Source organism: Rattus norvegicus, chromosome 1 (assembly GCF_021556685.1).
Source record: "Rattus norvegicus strain SHRSP/BbbUtx chromosome 1, alternate assembly SHRSP_T2T, whole genome shotgun sequence".
NCBI lineage: Eukaryota > Metazoa > Chordata > Mammalia > Rodentia > Muridae > Rattus > Rattus norvegicus.
In genome coordinates, this window is record NC_141534.1 from 234543783 (window position 1) to 234564995 (window position 21213).

Genomic DNA, 21213 nt, shown 5'->3' on the forward strand with positions numbered 1-21213 from the left:
CCACCCATGATACAGAGATTCTCTAACAATCCCATCATAATTGAGGATGGACATTGCTCAGAGAAGCAGTTTAAGTCCAAATGACTCAGAACCAGCAAAACTATTTCAGTAGATGGAGGGAAAATATTTTCATACGAAATTAACAGTACCTAAACTTTCTCCACCCACCTGTGGCCCAATGTTGCTTATTCTGGTCCCAGGACACCCACGCATTCTACCCATTTCCCTCAAATAAAACAGATGACCAAACTAGCTCACCGTCTGCTCGGCTCTGAGCCAAAATGGTCACGGTTTCACCTTTAGGGATTTCTAACAGGTAGAGGACGGCATCTTCCCGGACCAGCCCTCTGAAATCTTGTGTGTTCACCTAGTTGGAGGTAAAAACCAGAAATCAAAGATGAGAGAGAGACAGACAAAGACAGACAGACAAACTCGCTTGCTCACTTGCTCAAAGTCCCGTTGGGGCTGGGGAAATAACTCAGTAGTCAAGTACTTACTTAGCATGCACAATGCTTTAGGATTGATACCTAGTAATACCAAAACTTTTAAGAGGTAACTCCTAAATTTGTTTGTTTCCCCGAGGGCCTGTCCAGAACAAATGCAGGTGTAAGTCTGTATGGTTGCCGCTCAGTCCCCATGCCCAGCCCCTTCCTATTGGCCTGGGCTATGTACTCGCAGGGAACCATGGAGTTAGCATGGCCTGGCTGCCTTGAGAGAGGCAGGTGTCATAGGTTTTTCAGGTTAGAGTCCATGGCTCCTGGGATACAATGAATGTGCCTTCCAGTTCCTGAGATACAATGAACGTGCCTTCCAGTTCCTGAGAGACTGGTGTACTCCCCCAGGAAGCGGAACTTTCAGGCCACTTTGTGTTTCTCTGTCTGTTCACTTGGATGTCAAGGACACACGGAAGTTGGACAGGACAGTTGGTCTTAGACATTAATCTTGTGTACCCCGTACGGCTTGTAAACTTCACTGTATCCTGGCAACGACAACTGTAGTTGGTCCTGGCAAATGGCACTGTATTCTGTTTCCAATAAGGGTATAAAAAGTCCGTGTGCTCTCAATAAAATTGTCACAGCGTCAGTCTTGCTGTGGCCCCGCCAACAGGCTTAATTTAATTCCTCGAAGCCATATCAGGTGACCTGGACTCGGTAAATGAGTCCAGGTGGCTACAAATACTGTTCTACCTTCCTTCTGTGTCCGATCGCATCCTTCAAATGAAGAATCTGTCACTGAATTGATTAGAATCTGACATTCTCTCTGACTCCCTGTTTTTATGAAGTCTCTCAAAGAGGTAGCCAAAAAGATACAATATGTATTATTCAATACTGATTATCAATACTGATAACTACTGGAACCATATTTCTTTAAAATTAATTCAAATAAAACCTTGAAGGCACATCCACAGTTCAATTCACCCTTTCTCCTGTAACCCCGATCTCTCAAAAGCTATCTAACAATAGCTAGAATCCCAATGCTCTCAGCTGCAGCAAGGTGATTATGAGTTCAAGGTCAGTGGGATTCTGTCTCAAGAAGAAAGCAGAAGAAAAACGTTTAACGCGAGTCGGTGAAACCGGGTGCATTAGTGTTCCATGGAGGACCACTGGCCCTGCTGTCACTAGGTTTCTGGTCTATACGTCCTTCTAGCAAGGAGTCAACAGCATTTACCCCACCATGACTGGAGGGTGACCCTAGGGAAGGATGCTGCAAGATAACTTAGAAAGCCAGGACAAACTTTTAACTTGCACCTTCCTGATGGCTAAAGATGAGTATCTGGGAAAAATTCTTGGCCATCAGCATTTCTTCTATTAAAGATTCTTTCTATTTAGTTTCACGCCCCACAATATAAAAATTATTTGCTATGGGTAGAGTCCTTTGTTTTCATCTACCTCTGGACAGTACATGTGTGTTTGCTGCCCAAGGTCAGAATGGGGCATTGGATGCCCCGGAACTGAAGTTACAGATGGTTGTGAGCTACCATGTGAGGGCTGCAAATCAAGTGCAGGCCCTCTGAAGAGCAGACCTAACTGCTGAGCCACCTCTCCAGCCTTCAGGCTGGATTTTAAATGAAGCCTTTATTTTCTCCGTGTTTACTTCTATTTTGAATTCTTAATATGTTCCAGACACCAGTGCTCCATCAGCTAGGCGGCTTGTAAAGACTCTTCCCCTGCTGTACGCTGCCTCTTCACTCAAATGATGGCGTTCTTTGTCCAGAAGCTTCTGAAGTTTCTTGGTTTCATGAGATCCCACGTGTCAACTGTAGGTCTTATACTTGGGCTACCGGGGTCCTGTTCAGAGAGTCCTTTCCTGTGCCTGTAAACTGCACCATGTCCTCTGCTTCCTTCTCTGTCAGATTCAGGGCGTCAGGTGTTATGTTGAGATCCTTGGTCCATCTGGATTTGAGTCTTGTGAAGAGGGAGGGAGGACGATCTATTTTCATTCTTCTACAACCCGTCTGACCGGCTCTGTTTGTTGAAGACGTTGTCTTTTCTCCAGTGTGCAGTTCTGGTCTTTCCACACTTGTGTGGTTGTGGGTTTATCTTGGGCTTACCTGGGCTTTCAATTCTATTCCGCTGGTCAATGTGTCTCTTTTCTGCAAAACCATGCTGTTTTTACTATCATAGCTTTGCAGTATAACTTGAAATCAGAGATGGTGATCCCTCCAGCAACGTTTTTATTCTTTAGGATTGTTCAAGCTATCATGAGTCTTTTGTGATTTCGTATGGAATTTTGCCCCCCACCTACCCAGTTTCTGTTAAGAATAACATTGGAATTTTGATGGGGATTAGGTTGAATCTATAGATTACTTTTGGCAGGATGACCATTTTCAAAATATTAATCTTGGCAACCCATGAGCATGGGAGACCTTTCTATCTCTTGATAGCTTCAATATTCTTTCTTTGATATATTAAATTTTTCACTGTACAAGTCTTTACCTTCTTTAGTTAGATTCATCCCAAGATTTTTTTTTTCTTCAGGCCATGGTAAATGGGGTTGTTTCCTTTGTTTCCTTTTGGTTATGTTTGCTGTTGGTATTCAAAAGGCTAGCAATTTTTGCACGCTTATTTTGTGCTGAGATACCTGTCTGAATATATTTAACTAGTTTTAGAAGATTTTTGGTCTTTAATGCATAGTAACATGACAGTAAGATCCTACTACTGCAGACGGAACATATACAAGTCATAGGATGCGGGGAAATCAACCATGTACTGAGCTGGAAGATTCATTACCCATCAGCTATAAGTTTCCATAGTGCTGGAGGTCCACTGTATGCTACCAGTGGAGAAAAGACATCAAGCCTTAAACAGCCCTGAACCTTACAATAACAACTAGCTGGCAAAACAGGCCCACTGGCAGAAAATGGCACAAGTGATAGGGCAGTAACCGACCTCTGGTTGGATTTAGAACCCAATCTGATACTGTTAACTAGGCTAAAAGCCTACGGCTGGCTCTGTCATGGGCCCTAGGAAGAACTCAGTACTAAATTTTACTAAGTGGAAATAGTCATAAACTGACCACTAAGCCTATAGATTAGTGTACCACTTAATATTGAATGGAAAAGTTCCTTTTTTTCTTCTTTTTTTTCTTTTTCCTAAACAACATTCTCTATGCAGTCCTAGCTGTCCTGTAACTGGATTTGTAGACCAGGCTAGATTTGAACTCAGAGATCTCTCCTGTCTCTGACTCCTGGAGTGCTAGTATAAAAGACATGCACCACCACACCTGACTCGGAAGGTTTCTTTATACAGTCAATGATTAATTAAAAGACCCATAACTTGTCAACATATAGAAAATAACGGAGTGTGTCACACTGAACTCTAAAGAGTGTGGAGCACCAAGCTCTGAGCCCAGAAGAGTGTGGAGCACTTAGCTCTGAAGGTGGGGAGCACTCAGCTCTGAAGAGTATGGAGCACTCAGCTCTGAAGACTGGAGCACTCAGCTCTGAAGAGTATGGAGCTCTCAGCTCTGAAGAGTATGGAGCTCTCAGCTCTGAAGAGTATGGATACTCAGCTCGGAAGACTGGAGCACTCAGCTCTGAAGGTGGGGAGCACTCAGCTCTGAAGAGTGGGGAGCACTCAGCTCTAAACAGAACATCTATACAAGATTCCCTCCCAGAATGAGGAAGAGGGAGCAGAAAATAAAGGCTAGAGGAGAGTGATCTGCAAAGGCAATCAGCTCCTCTTTGAAACAATGTTACTATGTAACATGCTGTTATTCTTGCCTCTGTCCCCAAACAGAGGTCACAGAACTCTGCTGTCTAGCCCTTTCGTGTGCCATTTGCACAGCTTCATCTGTATCTATGAATGCTTTTTATGCACATTGTAACTACTCATATTTATCTGTTTATTTAAACATAAAAGGGCACACATAAGGCTTCCATTTCTTACCTTCTGTTGGAAGCAAAGCTACAATTTTCAAAATTAAAACACACTTTGCAAGCTACATTTTAAAACTCTAGGGCCAGTGATTTGGCTTAATGTGTTAAGGCCCTTGCCACCAAACCTGATGCCCTGATTTGATCCCTAAGATCCATGTGGTGGAAGGAGAGACTCCCACAAGTTGTCCTCCTCTTAGGTCCACATGCATGTGTTTCTCTCGCTCCCCCACTCCACCCCTCACATACCACAAATAGGTGTAGTTTTAAAATTCACAAGACAACCACAACCACTCCCGAAAATGTGTCTGGTTTTCTTTTCTGTCTTTTCCATTCCATAACAGATTTTGAAAGAGACATACCAGCCACACCATATAAATAACAAAGAGGCAGTTAAACCAAGCAGGGGGAAAAAAAATAACTAAAAACAAAAGCAATCCTATTTCTGTTATCTGTAAGATCCCGCTGGGTTCAGCCATAGCACAGCAGCATATTATACATGTCAGGCCTTGCCTACAAAAGGCAGGGGCATTCTAAAAAACCCACCAACAAAAGAAAGTGGCCAGGCTGCACACAGCCCCCTTCACGTCCTCAGGCTAACCAGGGAGCGAGGAACAGGAGGCCAGAGCTCTTGTACTTCAAGGTCAGACTGTGCAGTCCTTCCCAACAGTCAGATATCGCTTTTCAGTATCTGAGCGAGGTGTGCAGGGCGGGGCTGTGTGTGCTGGGAGCCTCGGGAGGATTCAGGAGGATTCGGTATCAGCTCGGGCTCACAGTGCTGCAGCTGCCTCTCTGCCCGGCTTGGGAGCTCAATCTTTCTCAGGCTTTTACCGAAAAAGAGACCATGTGTAGTCGAGCTTCAGTGACGATCAAGGCTACCTGTTGCCTGACCTCTACCAAGGACTACTGCAGGGGAAGTCAGTGCTCACCAACATCTCTCTGGTCACCATGGTGATGGGGGTGGGGGGTGGAAAAACTTTGTAGAAAAGTTCTGACGATGGAAGCAATTCTCCTTGTCTTTAACAATGCTTTAGACAGAAATTGGGTGTCTGAGACTCTGGGTGAATTCTCCAATTTTAATGAGCACGGCTCTAAACCTTTGGCTTCCCAGTAGCCGAAACCATGCTTTCTCTTCATCTGTACACTCGCCGAGTACAAATTAGTGTGTGCCCGCATTGGAGATTTTCATCAGGAACATGGGAAGTAGAAGGGGTGGAAAGATGCCCTGGGATCATGTGTTACCTCAAGGTTCCCTCAGTTAGTCTTCTTGAGCCCTTCCGGGAACCAAAGAAAGACCCAGAATTCCACTGGAAAGCTTAGCAATGGTCGTGAGCAAGGCCTAACACCTCCCACTCTGGACTGCATCAGCAGAGTGCAGAGGGCACGCCCTTGTTTTGTGCCTTGAGGTGTCTGGATGCTGCTGCAACTTCTTCTGCCCTCTGCTTTGGACAAAGAAATGCTTACCAGACCCCCAGCTAATGCCTTTTGGATTTTCCACCAAAGTCTCTGTGTGTGTGCAATCCAGAAAAATAAAGAAAAACCCCTATACTGAAAAACATCCATCAAAGCACCTTGCCGGGCGACTGCTAGAGGGCAGGCTTCCTTACCTTCAGAATCTGGTCCCCTTCTTGTAGGCCCTCCTGCTCTGCAGAGGTGCCCTCCTGAATGCCAGCCACAAATATGCCAACATCATTTCCACCAGCCAACCGGAGGCCCACGCTGTCTCCCTTCTTGAACTTCACCATTTTGGTGTTAGGGCTGAAGCAGGTTTGGTTTAAGAAAGAAAAGACAAAATGTACTATTTAAAATGGAGGATTCCCATCAAGAGCTTAAAGACTTAACTATTTTCTAGCTCAGGAATGACTTCACGGTCTACAGAAGTTCCCTCTCATTTTTCCTATCTGTTCTATAATTTAATCTCCCTGGGACAGCAATGGGAAATGTCTACCAGCCCAGAACAGAACAAAATACCAAGTCTACCACATTAACTCATCTTAGATGAGAGAGAACGTAATTAGGAATTGATTTCAGCATTCTGGATGCCCTCCCAAATGCATTCCACCACAAGTTTAGTCAAGTGAAAACAGTTCAGATGCAAGGAAGCCAGGCCTAATCCAACAACTACCAATCTAGACATCATTCAACATGGCCCCTTCTCCCTCCCCACCATGCTGGGACCATCACACCCCTACAGTGTCTACTGGAGCTGCTCCACCTTTCTACATCTGAGTGATGCAAATATTCAGAAAATACTCAGGACAAGTAGTTGGTGGGTAAGTGAACAGACACCAAAGCCGTAAAGTTCGCCCAATCCCAGAGTTTGGAGGGACATACCCATATATTGCTTCATCTTCGGGACTAGGACGAAGAAAGACTCTTGATGCTGTTCTGGGTTGAGGAACTGTGGATTTAAAGATTTTATTTGTTTTTATTGTATGCATGAGAGATTTTTTTTTTTTTCCACACACACAAACTCACCATGTGGGTACCTAGTGCTTGTAGAGGCCAGAAGAGGGCATCAGATCCCCTGGAACTAGAGTTACAGAGGGCTGTGAAACCTTGAATTCTCTCCGATCACCAAGCACTGGGGGTTTTAAGAAAGTCTGGTGTGGCTGAATGTGTAGCCTAAGTGTACAGCTCTGCCTCACATGGAGCACAGTGTGGATTCAATCCCCATACCATGAACATAAATCACAACAAATCGAGACACAAATCTTCATCATCCAGACCCTGAGCTTGTTTTTTTAATTATAAAGATAGCAAAATCCACAGGTTTTAAGTGTAACCACTTACTGTGGTGCTACACTGTATCACCCCATCTAATAAATCACAGCTTTCCCTGCTCCCGAGCCCACTCCTTTCTTAAATTGTCTTCATTTTTACTTCTGGAGAAAGAGAGAGGGAGGGAGGGAGGGAGGGAATGAGGGAGGGAAGGAGGGAGAGAGAGAGGGGTGAAGGGAGGGAAGAAGGGAAGGAGGGAGGGATGAAGGGAGGGAAGGAGGGAGGGAAGGAGGGAGGCAAGGAGGAAGGGAGGGAAGAAAGACTTATAGATGAAGCTTAACTTTAGGGCATTAACAGTTATCACAGTTCCTCAAAGTCAGAGAAAAGAAACGCCCTAACACAAGGTGCACATGCACAAAGAAGTGTTCTTTATAGCTAGAAAATATTATGTTTTCCCCACATATAAATATTTATGTACCTAGAGTTATGATGATAATCACATGGATAGAGGGTAAGAGGAGACATTCAAATGTGTCAGAATGTGACCCATTCTGATCATATAATAGGACAGATTTTACCTCCCACATTAAGAGAAAAATCAAGAGGGCCTCCTCTGCTGGACAAATTATGTTTTAAATAATGTTGCTGTTTTTTTTTTTTTTTATCAGTCACATTCTAGAACATCAAGCACATATTTCTGAACTCAATTCTCCCAATCAGTGGATCTGTGCTGGAAGCATGAACCAGCTCGTGTGTAACATACACATACAAAAGAATGACCTGAACACCTCACCTGGGGATTCCTCCTGGGACCTGGGCTCCTTGTTGGCCTCTGTGACACCTGCAGCTGTGATGTCCCCCGTGGACTTGAACGGCGTGGGTGTGGCACCCATCCTGGACATTCTGCCTGAGGTCTCCTCTCTTGAGCTGAAGCATACACCATGATCATGTCTCAGCAGATAACACAGTCGTGTTACACACCCAAGTGCACGCACCAGTGACTAACGGAAACGGAGCCCACCCGCCACCTTACCTTGGCCTCTCCTTCAGCTTCTCAGTGGAGGAATGATACTCCTGATCAGAATACTGCTGGCGCCTCTCCTCTGGAGAAAAAGATCGGTTGGACTCGATTTCCGAGATATCTGGTTTCAAAATAAGGAAAGTCCAATTCAGTGAAATACATACGTACCAAAATTACACTAGTCTCTAAGAGTCGGAAGCATGAGAGAAGGCTATCAGCTTAGCAGTTTTTCTTTTACTAAGGGGGTTGGGGGGGGAGCTTCCTAATTTTCAGAGAGAGACATTACTGAATGAAGAGACAGTCAAATTCTGAACTGTACACTTCTTTTAGCCCACTAGCTTTTAAAGCTGTTTTAAAGAGGCCATGATCCAGCTACAAAGAGGTGTCCCTCTGTTACTACTGTAGAAATTGGTTCCAGAGCCATTTCTCCAACCAAACTCGGCAGATGATGAAGTCCTTCATATAAAATGTTAAATGAGAGCATGTAGCCTTATCCATATTCTTCTGCATGTTTTATCTATATACATAACATATTACAAATGCCATATCAACTGTGGTTACACTGTACTGTTGATAGAGTAAGAAAAAGAAACCTAAACTTTCTGGACTTCCTCCACCCCCATGCCCCCATATTTTCAACTCATCACTGCCTGTATCTGAGACTATAGAAACAGCTCTTGACAAACAGACCTGTGCTCCTTACATTTAACGTGTATTCTACATGGTTTCATGTAGAGATCTTGTTGGAATCAAACTCCCTAACACTGATGCTGTATGGAGGACCGCATGATGAAAAACGGTAAGAAAATGAACGAGACACTACCACAGTGAGGTGCTATGATCGCTTTGCCTTCCTCACAGACCAGACCAGCTGATCCGATGTCTGATAGACCAGAAAGGAAATTAGTGTCCAAAAAACGAGGCACGTTGGTGCATAGCACCAATCTTAGGGAAGTGCCTTGGCCTGCTGAGCCATCTTGCCACTCCCACCCCCACCCCCAGGCTGTTTTCACCCAGTAGGCTAAACAAGAGAGCAGCGAGAAAGCCAACTGTGTGGCCTGGGATGGAGCCACACCTCGGGAACTTGTACACAGGATGGAAGCCCTCTCCTGAGCTATCTCCCCAGTCTGAAAGTATTACGAGAGCCCATCCTCTAGTTAGCATGGCTTTGAGGAGAGGCACGTGAGGGAGTCTGGTGACCCTTTGACATGCCTTTACTGTGTTATTTTTCTAAAACACCCTGTGACGGTAAGGCAGTAATCCTAAATCTGCAATTTGAACACAACCACGCCTGCTCTCACAGCCATTTCTTCTGTTATTAGTGCTGGTCCCTATAGTTCAACAGTAAGTGTTTATCAGAACGAAAGGGCAGTTGATTCCTTCCCTTGAAAGAACATATGGAGCTGGGACAAATGTGTTTACCTCAGTTTAAAAACCAACCAAACAGTAACAATCGGGGACAGGGACATACATTAGTAAGGAACAACTCTATCCTTCGGAGCCACTCTGATTGACTGTTCAGTAGTCTACGCTCTGCATATACCTTCTAAAGGTCAGAACACTGCCTTATTTTTCACCTTACGCCGAGTTGGAATTTATTAAGAGATTTTTAACACAGATTTTAAGCAATAGCGTTGAGATAAAGAAAGGCCTCGTGAAGACACAGCCATGAGCACAGGTGTGGGCACAGCCATTATTTTTAAAGCCTGAAACTTGCTAGGTAGACAGTCTGGCCTTGACTCTGCCGGCTGAGAGAGGAATTAGAGGCTCTTCTGGGCTTGGCTTCTGTCATTTTTAAAGACTCACAAAACTCTATACTTTACTGGTATCGTTCTAAGCACAGAGCAAGTATGTAAGTGGTATCCGTCCTCATCGGCTAGTCATGAATGCTTTGTTTCTGACAGTAAGTTTTGTTCTCCGTGGCCTAATTACGTGTGGTAAGAATTTCCTCTTAGAAATTAATTTCAAAAGATGCTTTAGTAAACAAACAAAGATCAGGAATACTTCTCTTTTGGATCAAAGTTTGAAGGAGGGCTTTCTTGCCCCTGGGGACACCCTCCTGACACCCAGCCTCCTGACCCCCAGCCCAGCACACAGGCTCCTTCTTACCCTCCACTTCCGAGTCGCTGTCATTCAGAGATGGGATGTTGATGAGGGTCTGCTTGCTGTCTCTCAACACCACCAGCTGCAGTTTTCCTCGAGACTTTTCTATTAACTTCCGAGCATCGGTTAAAGACATGTTCTCAGTAACAGTTCCATTGATCTGCGTGTATGAAGAATGGCAGTGTTAATCGTATGAAAGACAACCTCTCACGGCTAAGTTCAAAACTCTTACTTTCCCTTTATAGACTGGAAAGAAGTCGAGAAGACACTCAGACCAGACTTCAGGATAATTTAATGAATGTGAATTATCCTTCAAATTACATACAACCACACATGTCCAGAACAGGCATGAAGGAGTCAGAGTAATATTTAGGTGACTCTGATAATCTATTTAACAACCAAGTTCAAGCCTACAGCTTGGTTGACTGCTGGAACAGGCTTCCTGATTGGAGAGGTTTTTAAAAAAAAACTATCAAACACAGGCGGCTGGTGGTGGCGCACGCCTTTGATTCCAGGGCTTGGGAGGCAGAAGCAAGTGGCTCTCTGAGTTCCAAGCCAGCCTGATCTGCGAAGTGAGTTCCGAGGTAAACAGGGCTACAGAGAGAAAACCTGTCTCAAAAAACAAAACAAAACAAAAACAAAATAAAACAAACAAACAAAAAACCCAAACACACACACACAAAAATCAAACACATTCAGCAATCGTAGATCAATGGCTCTCAGACTTTCCTTGGTAGATGAACGGGAACTTCAACTTTAAAGCAACAGGACCAAGGGAACGTGTTCCTCGAGGCTTTTCCTTTGTTACTAAATTAGTACAGATCCCAAGACTTGTTTTTTAAATTGTTTCCTTTTTAAATTATTTTTAGGGGACAGGGGCTACAGAGGGAGCAGGGCTCATAAGTGGTGGGGAACAGGCTGGCCCGTGTGTGTGTGTGTGTGTGTGTGTGTGTGTGTGTGTGTGTGTGTGTGTGTGTTTAAATTATTTTTAGGGGACAGGGGCTACAGAGGGAGCAGGGCTCATAAGTGGTGGGGAACAGGCTGGCCCATGTGTGTGTGTGTGTGTGTGTGTGTGTGTGTGTGTGTGTGTGTGTGTGTCCTGTTTATATCTCAGTTTACTTTTGTGCTTATGACAAAGATCACCTCATTGAACTGCTCCTCCCGTCACCACCTTGCTCCTGAGGCTAAGAGATTCTGACCTGGTATGCAGATGTCGGGGTGTAGACTAGGAACACATCAGGCACACACTGTTCCCTGTCCAGGTCTTACCTTGAGAATTATGTCCCCCTCATGAAGGTTGCCATCTTTTGTTGCCAGTCCTGTTCTGGTCATTTCCTTAATGAAGATCTGACTTCCCAGCCGGAGCCCGTACTCTAGAGACAAACAAGGGAACACACAAATTCTCAACTCAAAAAACTTAAAAAAAAACAAAAAACAAACAAACAACAAAACAAAAAACAAAAAAAAACCAACCAACAAACACGGGAGGATTAAAAGAGACAATGTTGCAAAATGTTAACTGGTCGAGCTAGGCAGAGGCTATGTGGATGCCTCTTGTAAAATGACCACATTTCAAATAAAAGGCTGGTAACAACAGTCTGTTCCACCCATCTTAATAGGAAATCATGCTGACCCTAAGGTTGCCCACATGAGGCTGTGGACACAGTATGTCTCCATGACAGTTCACACTGCCCAGGGTTTAAGCTGAGGCAAGGCCAACACCCTGGCAGGGAGAGTCGGGAGCACTTTGAATGGTTCTCAAAAGAAAAACGCTGTGGTTAGAAGGAATACACATATTTTAATATTGCAAAGGTCTTCTATACACTATTCTGATTTTATTTATTAAGCTGTAAAAAGGCAGATTTTAAGGGTGAACTGTATTGACTTTGAAAGCCCTCACAGTCAAGCGAGCTTGAGAGCAAACACATTCAGGTTTTAAGTTATTACTACTAATGTTCTGACTGAAAACTGCAGACTTACAAAAGTCATTTTCTTCAAAAAATTTTTACTACATAGAGAAAGCTCCTTCTTATGGTTACAAAAGTAGTCGTTTTAAATAGTCAATTTTAGGAAACTTGTTAGCATTTGATAAAAAGATAAAAAGTACTTAGCTGCTATGGTCCTCAGTGGGACGGTGAGCATCTGGCATTTGGGAGGCTCTAGATTTATCTTTAGCACCACAGACAACAACTAGAAAGAAGTGAGGCACATTTCCCACTCTCCTGGGGCTATAGCACCTCTCCTATGGACGTTAGAGAGTGCACAGAGGGCTGAGACAAATCTGATTAACTTTTCTTACATAGCAACATTTCACTTATCCTCCTAAGAGCTTAATGCTCCCATTGTAGCATACATAGGAGTGTCTGCAAACGGGTTCACTCGGATCTGTATAACACTTCTAAAATTTAAACAAAAAATCAGTTAATAAGCTCTGAGACACATCGAGGAACCTGCTGACAGGAACTGGCAGTGTTCATTCTTAATCTACAGCCGTTCCTGACTATTACTACGTTTCTTACAAGATTCATTTCCATGGAACCACTTTCATATAACTTACCCACAAATAGCTAAATTATTGAGTAACAATAACAAAAGGTAGCAATTTTTTTTAAATGGAATCATGAAGGGGGGAGGTGTGGATTTGGGGATGTAAAGTAAATAAATACATGAATTAATGATCACAAAAGTGGACTTCTGGACTGGAAGGAAGGCTGGGCAGTGAAGAGTACTTGATACTCTCTTAGAGGACCCAGCTCAGTTTCTAGCACCCGTGTGGTGGCTCACAGCCATCTGTAACTGCTGTTCCAGGGAATATGATGTCCCTTCTGACCTCCTCAGGCACCAGGCGCGCGCGCGCGCACACACACACACACACACACACACATGCGCACACACACGCAAAACATTCATACATAAGATAAAAATAAATATATCTTCAAAAAAGAAAAGGTAAAATTGGGGCCAGTGAAATAGCTCAGTGAATAAAGGTGGTTACTGTCAAACCTAAAGTGAGTTTAATCCCTGAACCCACAGAATGGAAGGCAAGAACAGACTCTCAGGGTTGTCCCTCAAGCTCCATTGTAGTCCACATGGCCCTCCTCATCAACAAAATTATAAATAACAATAGATCTTTTCAGTGGAATAGCTTTGATGGCTCAAAGGGTAAGAACACTGACTGTTCTTCCAGAGGGCTCAGGTTCGAGTCCCAGCACCTACGAGTCCCAGCACCTACGTGGTGGCTCAGTGATATCCACCACTCCAGGTGTACTTTTATACATTCAAACAAAACAAACAGCCACACACCTAAACATAAGTGAATAGAATTATGGGAGGGGTGTTTGGTGGTGGTGGTTAAAGTGAAATCAAGCAGGAGCACTTGTCTGGCATACACTAGGCCCTGGGTTTGATCTTCATCACCACCAAACATTGTTTATTGGTTTCCAATTTGGAGAACAAAATAGTTAAAAAGAAAAACGGCCCATCGGGAAAGGAACATAAGTCCTTTATTTCTGTACTTTAACCAAGACCAGACAGGACCTGGGCAATGTCATAGGATAATCCCTTCCTTTTATTTTATTTGAAGCTTTGCTTTCTCACTCCCTCTTCTGTAGCGGGGTGCTGAGGGGGAGGGGGTGCCTGTCCAGGCCAGAAAATGGCATCAGATCCCTTGGAGTAATAGACAACAGTAAACTGCCTAACGTGGGTGCTGGGAACCGAACTCTGACCGTCCGGAAGAACACTGAGCACTCTTAAGCACCGAGTCATCTCTCTAGCCCAACGGTGTCTCCTTAAATTATGCATCACAATTCATTAATGGGCCTTGAATTGATTTAATGAGTTTCTAACAGTATTTTAAATTTCCATTGCAATGGAAACTCTCAGTACATTGAAGAGTAAGTAATATTCCGTGAGATTTCTGTTTAAGCTTTTTATAGGTAGGCATAAGGTAGCTCATCTTGCATGTCAACTCGACTATATCTGCAGTCAACTAAAACCCAAGCTGCTAGTCAGGCTAGTGAGGAATTCTCTTCATCGTACTGTCTGAGGTAAAAAGACAGCCTAAACCTGTTATATCTTCCAGTAGCACCTCACATCATAAAACATGGAAGAAGGAAGCCTTGGCTTTGTGTCTGCTTGTCCTCACTTCCCCTGGCAGGCTCACGGTTGCTACCGCCAGATTCCAATGTAGACTAAACACCTCCCAGAGTCTAGCAGGCACCAGATTGTGACTGCAGAGATAAGACATCCAGTCTCACGGACTGTACAAGTACCGGATGCTTGGCCTTTCTGTGACTTTCATGAGACTGTCATTGTCAAGCCTAGGAGGACACAGGCTGTAACCACATTAATGAATCCCTTTCCATACACGTGTATACACACACACACACACACATGACACAAGCTCATTCTATCGTTTCTGTTCCTTTAGAGAGCCCTGACTCATACAAGGTGTCTCTGTGATGCATGATATGGTTGTTCCTACAGCAGAAGGACAGAAAAGACTCAGCGCAGGAGGAACAGGAAATGAGGAGGAAAGGTTTCAAAAGCAATGTCCCTCAGAATGCGTCAGACTTCTTGGAAGGAGGTCTCCTGCCAGATGCTCTCCCCCAAAACTTGTCTGGACCCCACCTTTTGATCTGGATCTGGCTTGGGGACCGCAAAGAGCCATCTCCTCACTGATAGCTATAAAGATTTGGTGAGATCTTCATGTCCCCAAAGTTGCTAGCCGGGATGCTCCTCTCCTCAGCGATCTCAGCTTATTCCCACCCCCACCTCATGCTCCTGGTTTCCATTACTGACTTACATCACTCCAGTTATTTAAGTAGGAAAACTTAGGAAACAGACTCTTTTCATCTAAAATCCACTACAGAATGCAAATTCCAAGCTAACGTGAACCTTTCACTTTGTATTGTTAGAGGTCTTTCACCTATTTCTTCTTTGATTAGTAATAGAGTCAGTGAGGCAATGGTTTTATAAGAAAACTGAAAAGTAGGAAGACAAGGCCCAAGGTTGGAAATGGCTCAACTCCTGCTCATCTCCTGGCTTCAGACCAGCTAAGGGTGAGCACCCATGTTGGAAAGTCATGTCTAATTGAGAGGCTGACAAAGTGACGAATCAGAGAAAATTTGATAGAATAGTATATGCCCAACTCTCATGAAAAGAGAGAAGAAAGAAAGGAAAGGGAAGCTACTTATGGGGCAGTGCAGAGAGAGGAAAAAGAAAGGCAGTTTTACTAGAAGCGGTTTACAAAGACAGGGTGCAGAGAGAGAAAGAGAGAGAGAGAGAGAGAGAGAGAGAGAGAGAGAGAGAGAGAGAGCGCGCTGGACACAGGCAAAGACAGAATGAGCCAGAGAATGAGAAGGAGCCAGAAGATTACAACAGATTGCCAAAGTTAGTAGGAGGTCAAGCAGAGCCATTCGGTAAGAAACTTAAGAGAAGCCAGATTAAATCAGTCAGGTTGGGGAGGAGTTTGAGTCAGAACAGCTGAGTTGAACCAGCCAGCCAGAGTTCAGAAAGAACTAGAAAGGGTAAGCTTATTCAGCAGTAAATCCCAAGAGGCTGAAAACATTCTAGGCCTAGATTAGATTGTACAGAGGCTAGAAGCTTCCAGGCCTAGGCTAACAGACGAAGGCAGTAAGCAAAATCACCCGGGCAAATAAAAGTTATATTTACAGACAAGTGTGGAGGAGAAGTCTCTTAACACCTGGCTTTGCCACTGACAAGGCATCCAGATCAATGAACCCTTCTGCATCTCTGACTCTCTTATATACAAGCCCATGGCCAGTTCAGTTCAGGTTGATACTGAACACTGGTAGGTGCCAGGCAAGCGCCAGGATGCTGCAGGTACGGCTTGCATCCCCACATCATGTGCACCTACCTTCGTTTGCTTTGCTTTTGGTCAGAAGGACCCCGATGGGCCTGTCGGGATCATGCTGGCCCTTGTGTTCCTGCCGGGACCTAGACTCGGGGGTGGGGCTTCGGGACCGTAGGTGTTCTCGGCTGCGGCTCCGTTCATAGCGGGTCTCTGGATGGGCTCTGCGGTCATAAGATGGGCTGTAGCGGCCTTCGTAGTCAGGCTCATAGGCTTGGTGATAGGAGCGCTCATAGTCTCGGTCGTAGTCCCTGTCGATGCTCCGTCCACGGCTGTAGTCCCGGGACACAAAGTCGCGGTCTAGACCGCGCTCCAGGCTCCGGCCGCGGCTGCGCTCATGGCTGCGCCCGTAGTCTTCATGGTCCAGGCCACGTTCCAGGCTCCGGCCACGGCTGCGCTCCCGCTCCCGGCTCTGTGCGCGCTGATGGGGACGCCCCCTCTCCCTGCTGTCCTCCCAGCTGTGGCTGAGCATATCGTGGCTGCTGTGCCGGCTCCTCTCACTGTAGCCGCTGCGGAAACTTCTGCCATCAAATTCATCCATCATCTCAAAACCTCGGTCATCATGACTGAGAGGGGGGCTGCCCTGCAGCGGGGCCACCTGAACCTTCCGAGGCCTCTTGACCACCTGGTCAGACAAGAGGAGATGATGCAGAACGGTACAAAGACGCCTGGGAGAGCAGTGGGCCTGGTTCCAGTTTTAATAAAACTTTTCCTCCCCAGTCTCAGTGGGGGTGGGGGGGCGGCTAGGGGGGGTGAGAGGTTCATACAAAAACAGAACAAACAAGACAAAAAAAAAAAAAAAACCCCTCTACATTCCTTAAACATCTGTATCCCTGTCAATCCTCCAAGCCCCTGTCCAGACCCAAGGAGAATAAACCTCACTTACGTTAGAGTAAGAGAAAAAAACGACTGCAGCTGTGAATATAGTGCTTTTGCACACCTCCAAATCTACTTCTGACCCAGTAAGCAAAACCCCAAAGGCTCTGGTCAGTCCGTGAATGTCAAATGAACTGCCAGGAAACGGGATACTCTGTATATAATTGTTGACATTCCTGAACGTGTTACAGGAGGGAGTGGGGGGTACCACTCTGGACTAACAAAGACCCTGCACACTCGGACCTGGGAAGACATGTCCAAGCCATGCTGAGGTACGGAGTGGGCATGAGATGGTCCTGTACAGCTCCTGGTATTCTAAGATTTGTTGTCGGGACGGCCCTACTCTTAGGAGACGAGTGCAGTAGTCATTAGGTAGGATGCTTGCAGCCCTCCTCCAGAGGGCGGCTTGGACACTGCTTCACCCCATCGGTGACACCAGCCAAGAAAATCATCAATGCTTCGAGAAGCACGCTGGCCCCAGGTCAGCTAATTCTGTCCACATGCTCAGAAGCAAACTGCCGCTTTCTTTGGGCACAGAAAACAAATGTTCTAGAGTTAAACTTTCTGAAGACTTTTTAAAAATTTATTAACAATGTATGTGTAAGGATATTGGCTTGCATGCATAGACTGCACTGAATGCCAGCCCAGGACTTACAATGGCTGCGATCTTCCCACTTTTCCTAAGCTGCTGAACGGCAAATGAATGGAGCACATCCTCCATGGGGGTGCCATTGACCATGACCACCCTGTCATTTTCTCTGTGAACAAAAAAAAAAAAAAAAAAAAAAAAAAACAAGCATCAGTCATCTTGAACCCTGGAGAGTGAAAAGCAGCAGTGAATGAACCCAAGAAACTTCTTAAGGGGTGCAACGCTCACAAGTCAGGCCAGCTTGGTCTGAGTTCTTCAGAGGTAAGAAACCGGAAGCCATGCATTCCTCCGCTTCTGGATGTTTATTAAGAACCACCATGTTTGTGTAAAAGGCCTGTTCTACCCACACCACGGAGTCACCCCAGAAAGCATGACGCGGCCTGGACAGCAACAGGACTTCAGTGACAGTCCTGTGTGCTGCAAAAGGCCCTCTTGTAAGCCCCAAAATAGGCAGGCATCCATCTCTGTGCTGTTAGCAGGGAAAGAGATCAAAGGCTTGCCTCAGATTCTTTTACTATTTTACAGAAAGGGTCTCAAGTAGGTCAAGCTGGCTTTTAATTCACTGTCTTGCCAGCCATGGCTGTAACCGACTGATCATTCTGTGTCTGACCCCATCTCCTGAATATATGGACTGCAAATGTGTCCAATCAGACCCGGCTTCTTTGCTTCAAGATTCTCAAAGAAACCTTAAAAACCACAGAATCCTATTATTTAGGCTCATCCAATGATATCTTAAAATTTTATAGTACTCTAAATAAAAGACTAACTTTGATAAGACTACCAAAAAATAGGATAGGAACACAGCAGTTTTTAAAATCTCACACAAATTCAACTTTTGAATGATCTGGCTGATGTAGGCTCAGAGTTACCAGTAAATTCTTTCCTGATAGGATTCAGAATTCATCTTTAAAGGTGGGTTATCTCTTCAGGCTGACAGTTGGATAAGTTGATTTAACTATCGTGAATTTCCTATTAAAATCTGTTTGGGGGAGGATATTAGGTTTTTATTTGTGGGGATTCTGCTAAAGATTAACCCAAGGCCTTATACATGCTAAGTACTCTACCTACTGACGTACACTCCTAACCATCTTCATTAAATTCTAAAACAATATATACTAAGACATATATAAAAACCCTTGACAGACACTGAGAATTATGGGAACTGAGGTAGTCAATTCTGTTAACTTGGGTGGATTGAAAAACACCCAGAAGTTTAGTAAAGCTCACTCTTAGTGTATAGGGACGTTTTCAAGAGAATGAAGGGGTGCTTAACCCACCCTGAATGTGGGTAACCCCATCCTGTTTTGAGGAAATAAAGGAGAAAGACAGGAAGGGCAGGTATTGTCTCTGTCTTTCTGCGGTCTGGTTCCAGCCACCATGCCAGCTGTTCTGTTCTAGCACGTTCTCCTTACCACGACAGACTAAACCCTCTGAGAAGGAGAGCCAAAATAAATAAGTACTTCTCTTAAGTTATTTCCTCCAGTGTTTTGTTATGGTAACATAAGCAACACACTCAGAGATGGTTCCCAGCACTGCATAAACTGTGCGTGGTGGTGTAGGTCTGTAAAACCAGGACATGGGGCAGAAGAACTAGAATTCAAAGCCATCCATGTGGGAGATTAAGAGACCAGCCTGGGCCACAGACAATGTCAACAAAGTAAAGGAGAGAAGGAGGGAGGAAAGAAGGGGACAGAGAACATTCACGGCGTTCTAAAGCCCACCGTAAGTGATCATTCCCACTACCTTCCTATGGGAGGTGGGGAGTTCCACACACAAGATTTCTTTCTTCCCTCTAAGCTTGGATGCTCCCCAAAGTTCGGGGACTGTTAAAGCATAATGCATTAGCTGCGACCCTAATTCTCGCTCAAAGACTTGACATAAATGAGCACAACCATCAGAACACCCCCCTATCAGGGCTGGCTGTAGGGGGAGGGGAGTGGGGACACTTACTGAAGCAAGCCATCAGCGGGTCCACCTGGGAGTACATCTGAAATGACGATTGACGTCTCCCCATTTTCAAAGTGGGGGTTGTCTCTGCCTCCTGACACTGCGATTCCAAATCCTCTTTTGGAATCCTGTTCATTGGAATTAGAAAAAAGAAAAAAAAATAAACAAGACAGTATGAAACAATCCTTCCATAAGTGGCTTTCAGGATTTATTACAAGCACTCAATAAAGCAAAGGTCAAATCCATAACCAGAGACGGCCCAGGAGCAGATGGGCTTCCGGCAACAAATGAAAAACAAAACAAAGCCACCACACGCTGTGGTCGGCTGACAGGTTCCTAACGGAAAACCGCTTATCTAAGGGAAAAGACTGGCAGCCCAGGCTGATGTAATCACAAAAGGCAGGGGAACGAAGGCTGTCTATTGTCTAAACAGCGATATACTGTAGATGCCAGGTAGACCCATTCAAGGCATCATTTGATCAGAGCTGGAACAACTTCCACAAAACTTGATTCTGTGTGAAAATGTATTCTTTTTTTTTAAAGATTTATTCATTTATTATATATAAGTACACTGTAGCTGTCTTCAGATACACCAGAAGAGGGCATCAGATCTCTTTACAGATGGTTGTGAGCCACCATGTGGTTGCTGGGAATTGAACTCATGACCTCTGGAAGAGTAGTTGGGTGCTCTTAACTGCCATCTCTCCAGCCCGTGAAAATGTATTCTTAAAGTCTATCTTTAGCGGAATGTGCCTGTGCCTGTAATTCCAGTACTTGGGAGGCGGAGGAAACAGAATCAGGAACCCAAGACTACCCATGATTACATGGCGTATGGCTGTCTGGCCGGGTCTACATGAGTCCCTTGGTCAAAAAACAAGAAACAGCCCTATGGCATATCTTTAAATTCAAGTTAGAAGGGACAGCAGTTGCAGTTTTAATTTAGAGTGAAAAGGACTAAGTTGACTTTGAAAATGAAACCTAAACAGAAAGCTGGTGATGTGGGTGATGGGGCCATGGGGCTCAGTGGGAAGATCCTTCAGTGGACGAAGGAGCTTGCAGCCATGTCTGAGAACCCAAGCTCAATCCCTGAGACCCACATGGTAAGAATAAATCATGGCCACACACCCTCGGACCTCACAAAGTGCTGTGGCACGAGAGTACAAAAGTACATACATGAATCAAACATTCAGTAAGATAAATAAGTAAAAAGCTAGTATTGTGATCCTGAAAGAGCAAAGCATTAAATGTTTCCCAGTGTTCAAACAAGACGGGAAATAAAGTTTAATGATCCACCATTGATTTAGCAATGCATACGAGTGAACCTAGGAAATTCATAATCTTACTTCAGTCTTTAAAAGGCTGAACTACACAACACGGACCAATGACACTATAATCCCACATCAAGGTTGATGAAACAAAACTACACTCAGAGTAATAGAAAATCTTTATCCAAGGACAAGTTAGAGGGGGGCCCAAGGTTCAGACTGCTTCCAATCACAAACCAGCCAGTTGTCCCTACATGGCTTTCAAATTTACCAGCACCGGGGACCCGCTTTTAGAATGAAGCGGCTCCATCTTCTAAAGCAAGCCTCGGATCCCTTATGCTTGCAATCTGTGGAGCACATCTAGGGAAACGTGATCTCTGGTAA

General features: G+C 44.7%; 1 protein-coding gene across 13 annotated transcripts in view; it reads right to left on the reverse strand.

Annotated features, from left to right (window-relative positions):
- The window catches only part of Tjp2 (tight junction protein 2), a 127918-nt gene that overhangs the window by 18374 nt on the left and 88331 nt on the right, over positions 1-21213 (reverse strand). For all 13 annotated transcript variants that reach the window (XM_087574135.1, NM_053773.3, NM_001414504.1 and 10 more), the window contains 10 exon segments: positions 19568-19692; positions 17624-17726; positions 16099-16717; positions 11490-11593; positions 10227-10380; positions 8130-8238; positions 7890-8023; positions 6710-6776; positions 5983-6133; positions 259-367 (listed from right to left, as the gene is read on the reverse strand). In XM_087574135.1, coding sequence (XP_087430261.1) covers positions 259-367; positions 5983-6133; positions 6710-6776; positions 7890-8023; positions 8130-8238; positions 10227-10380; positions 11490-11593; positions 16099-16717; positions 17624-17726; positions 19568-19692 — 1675 coding nt within the window.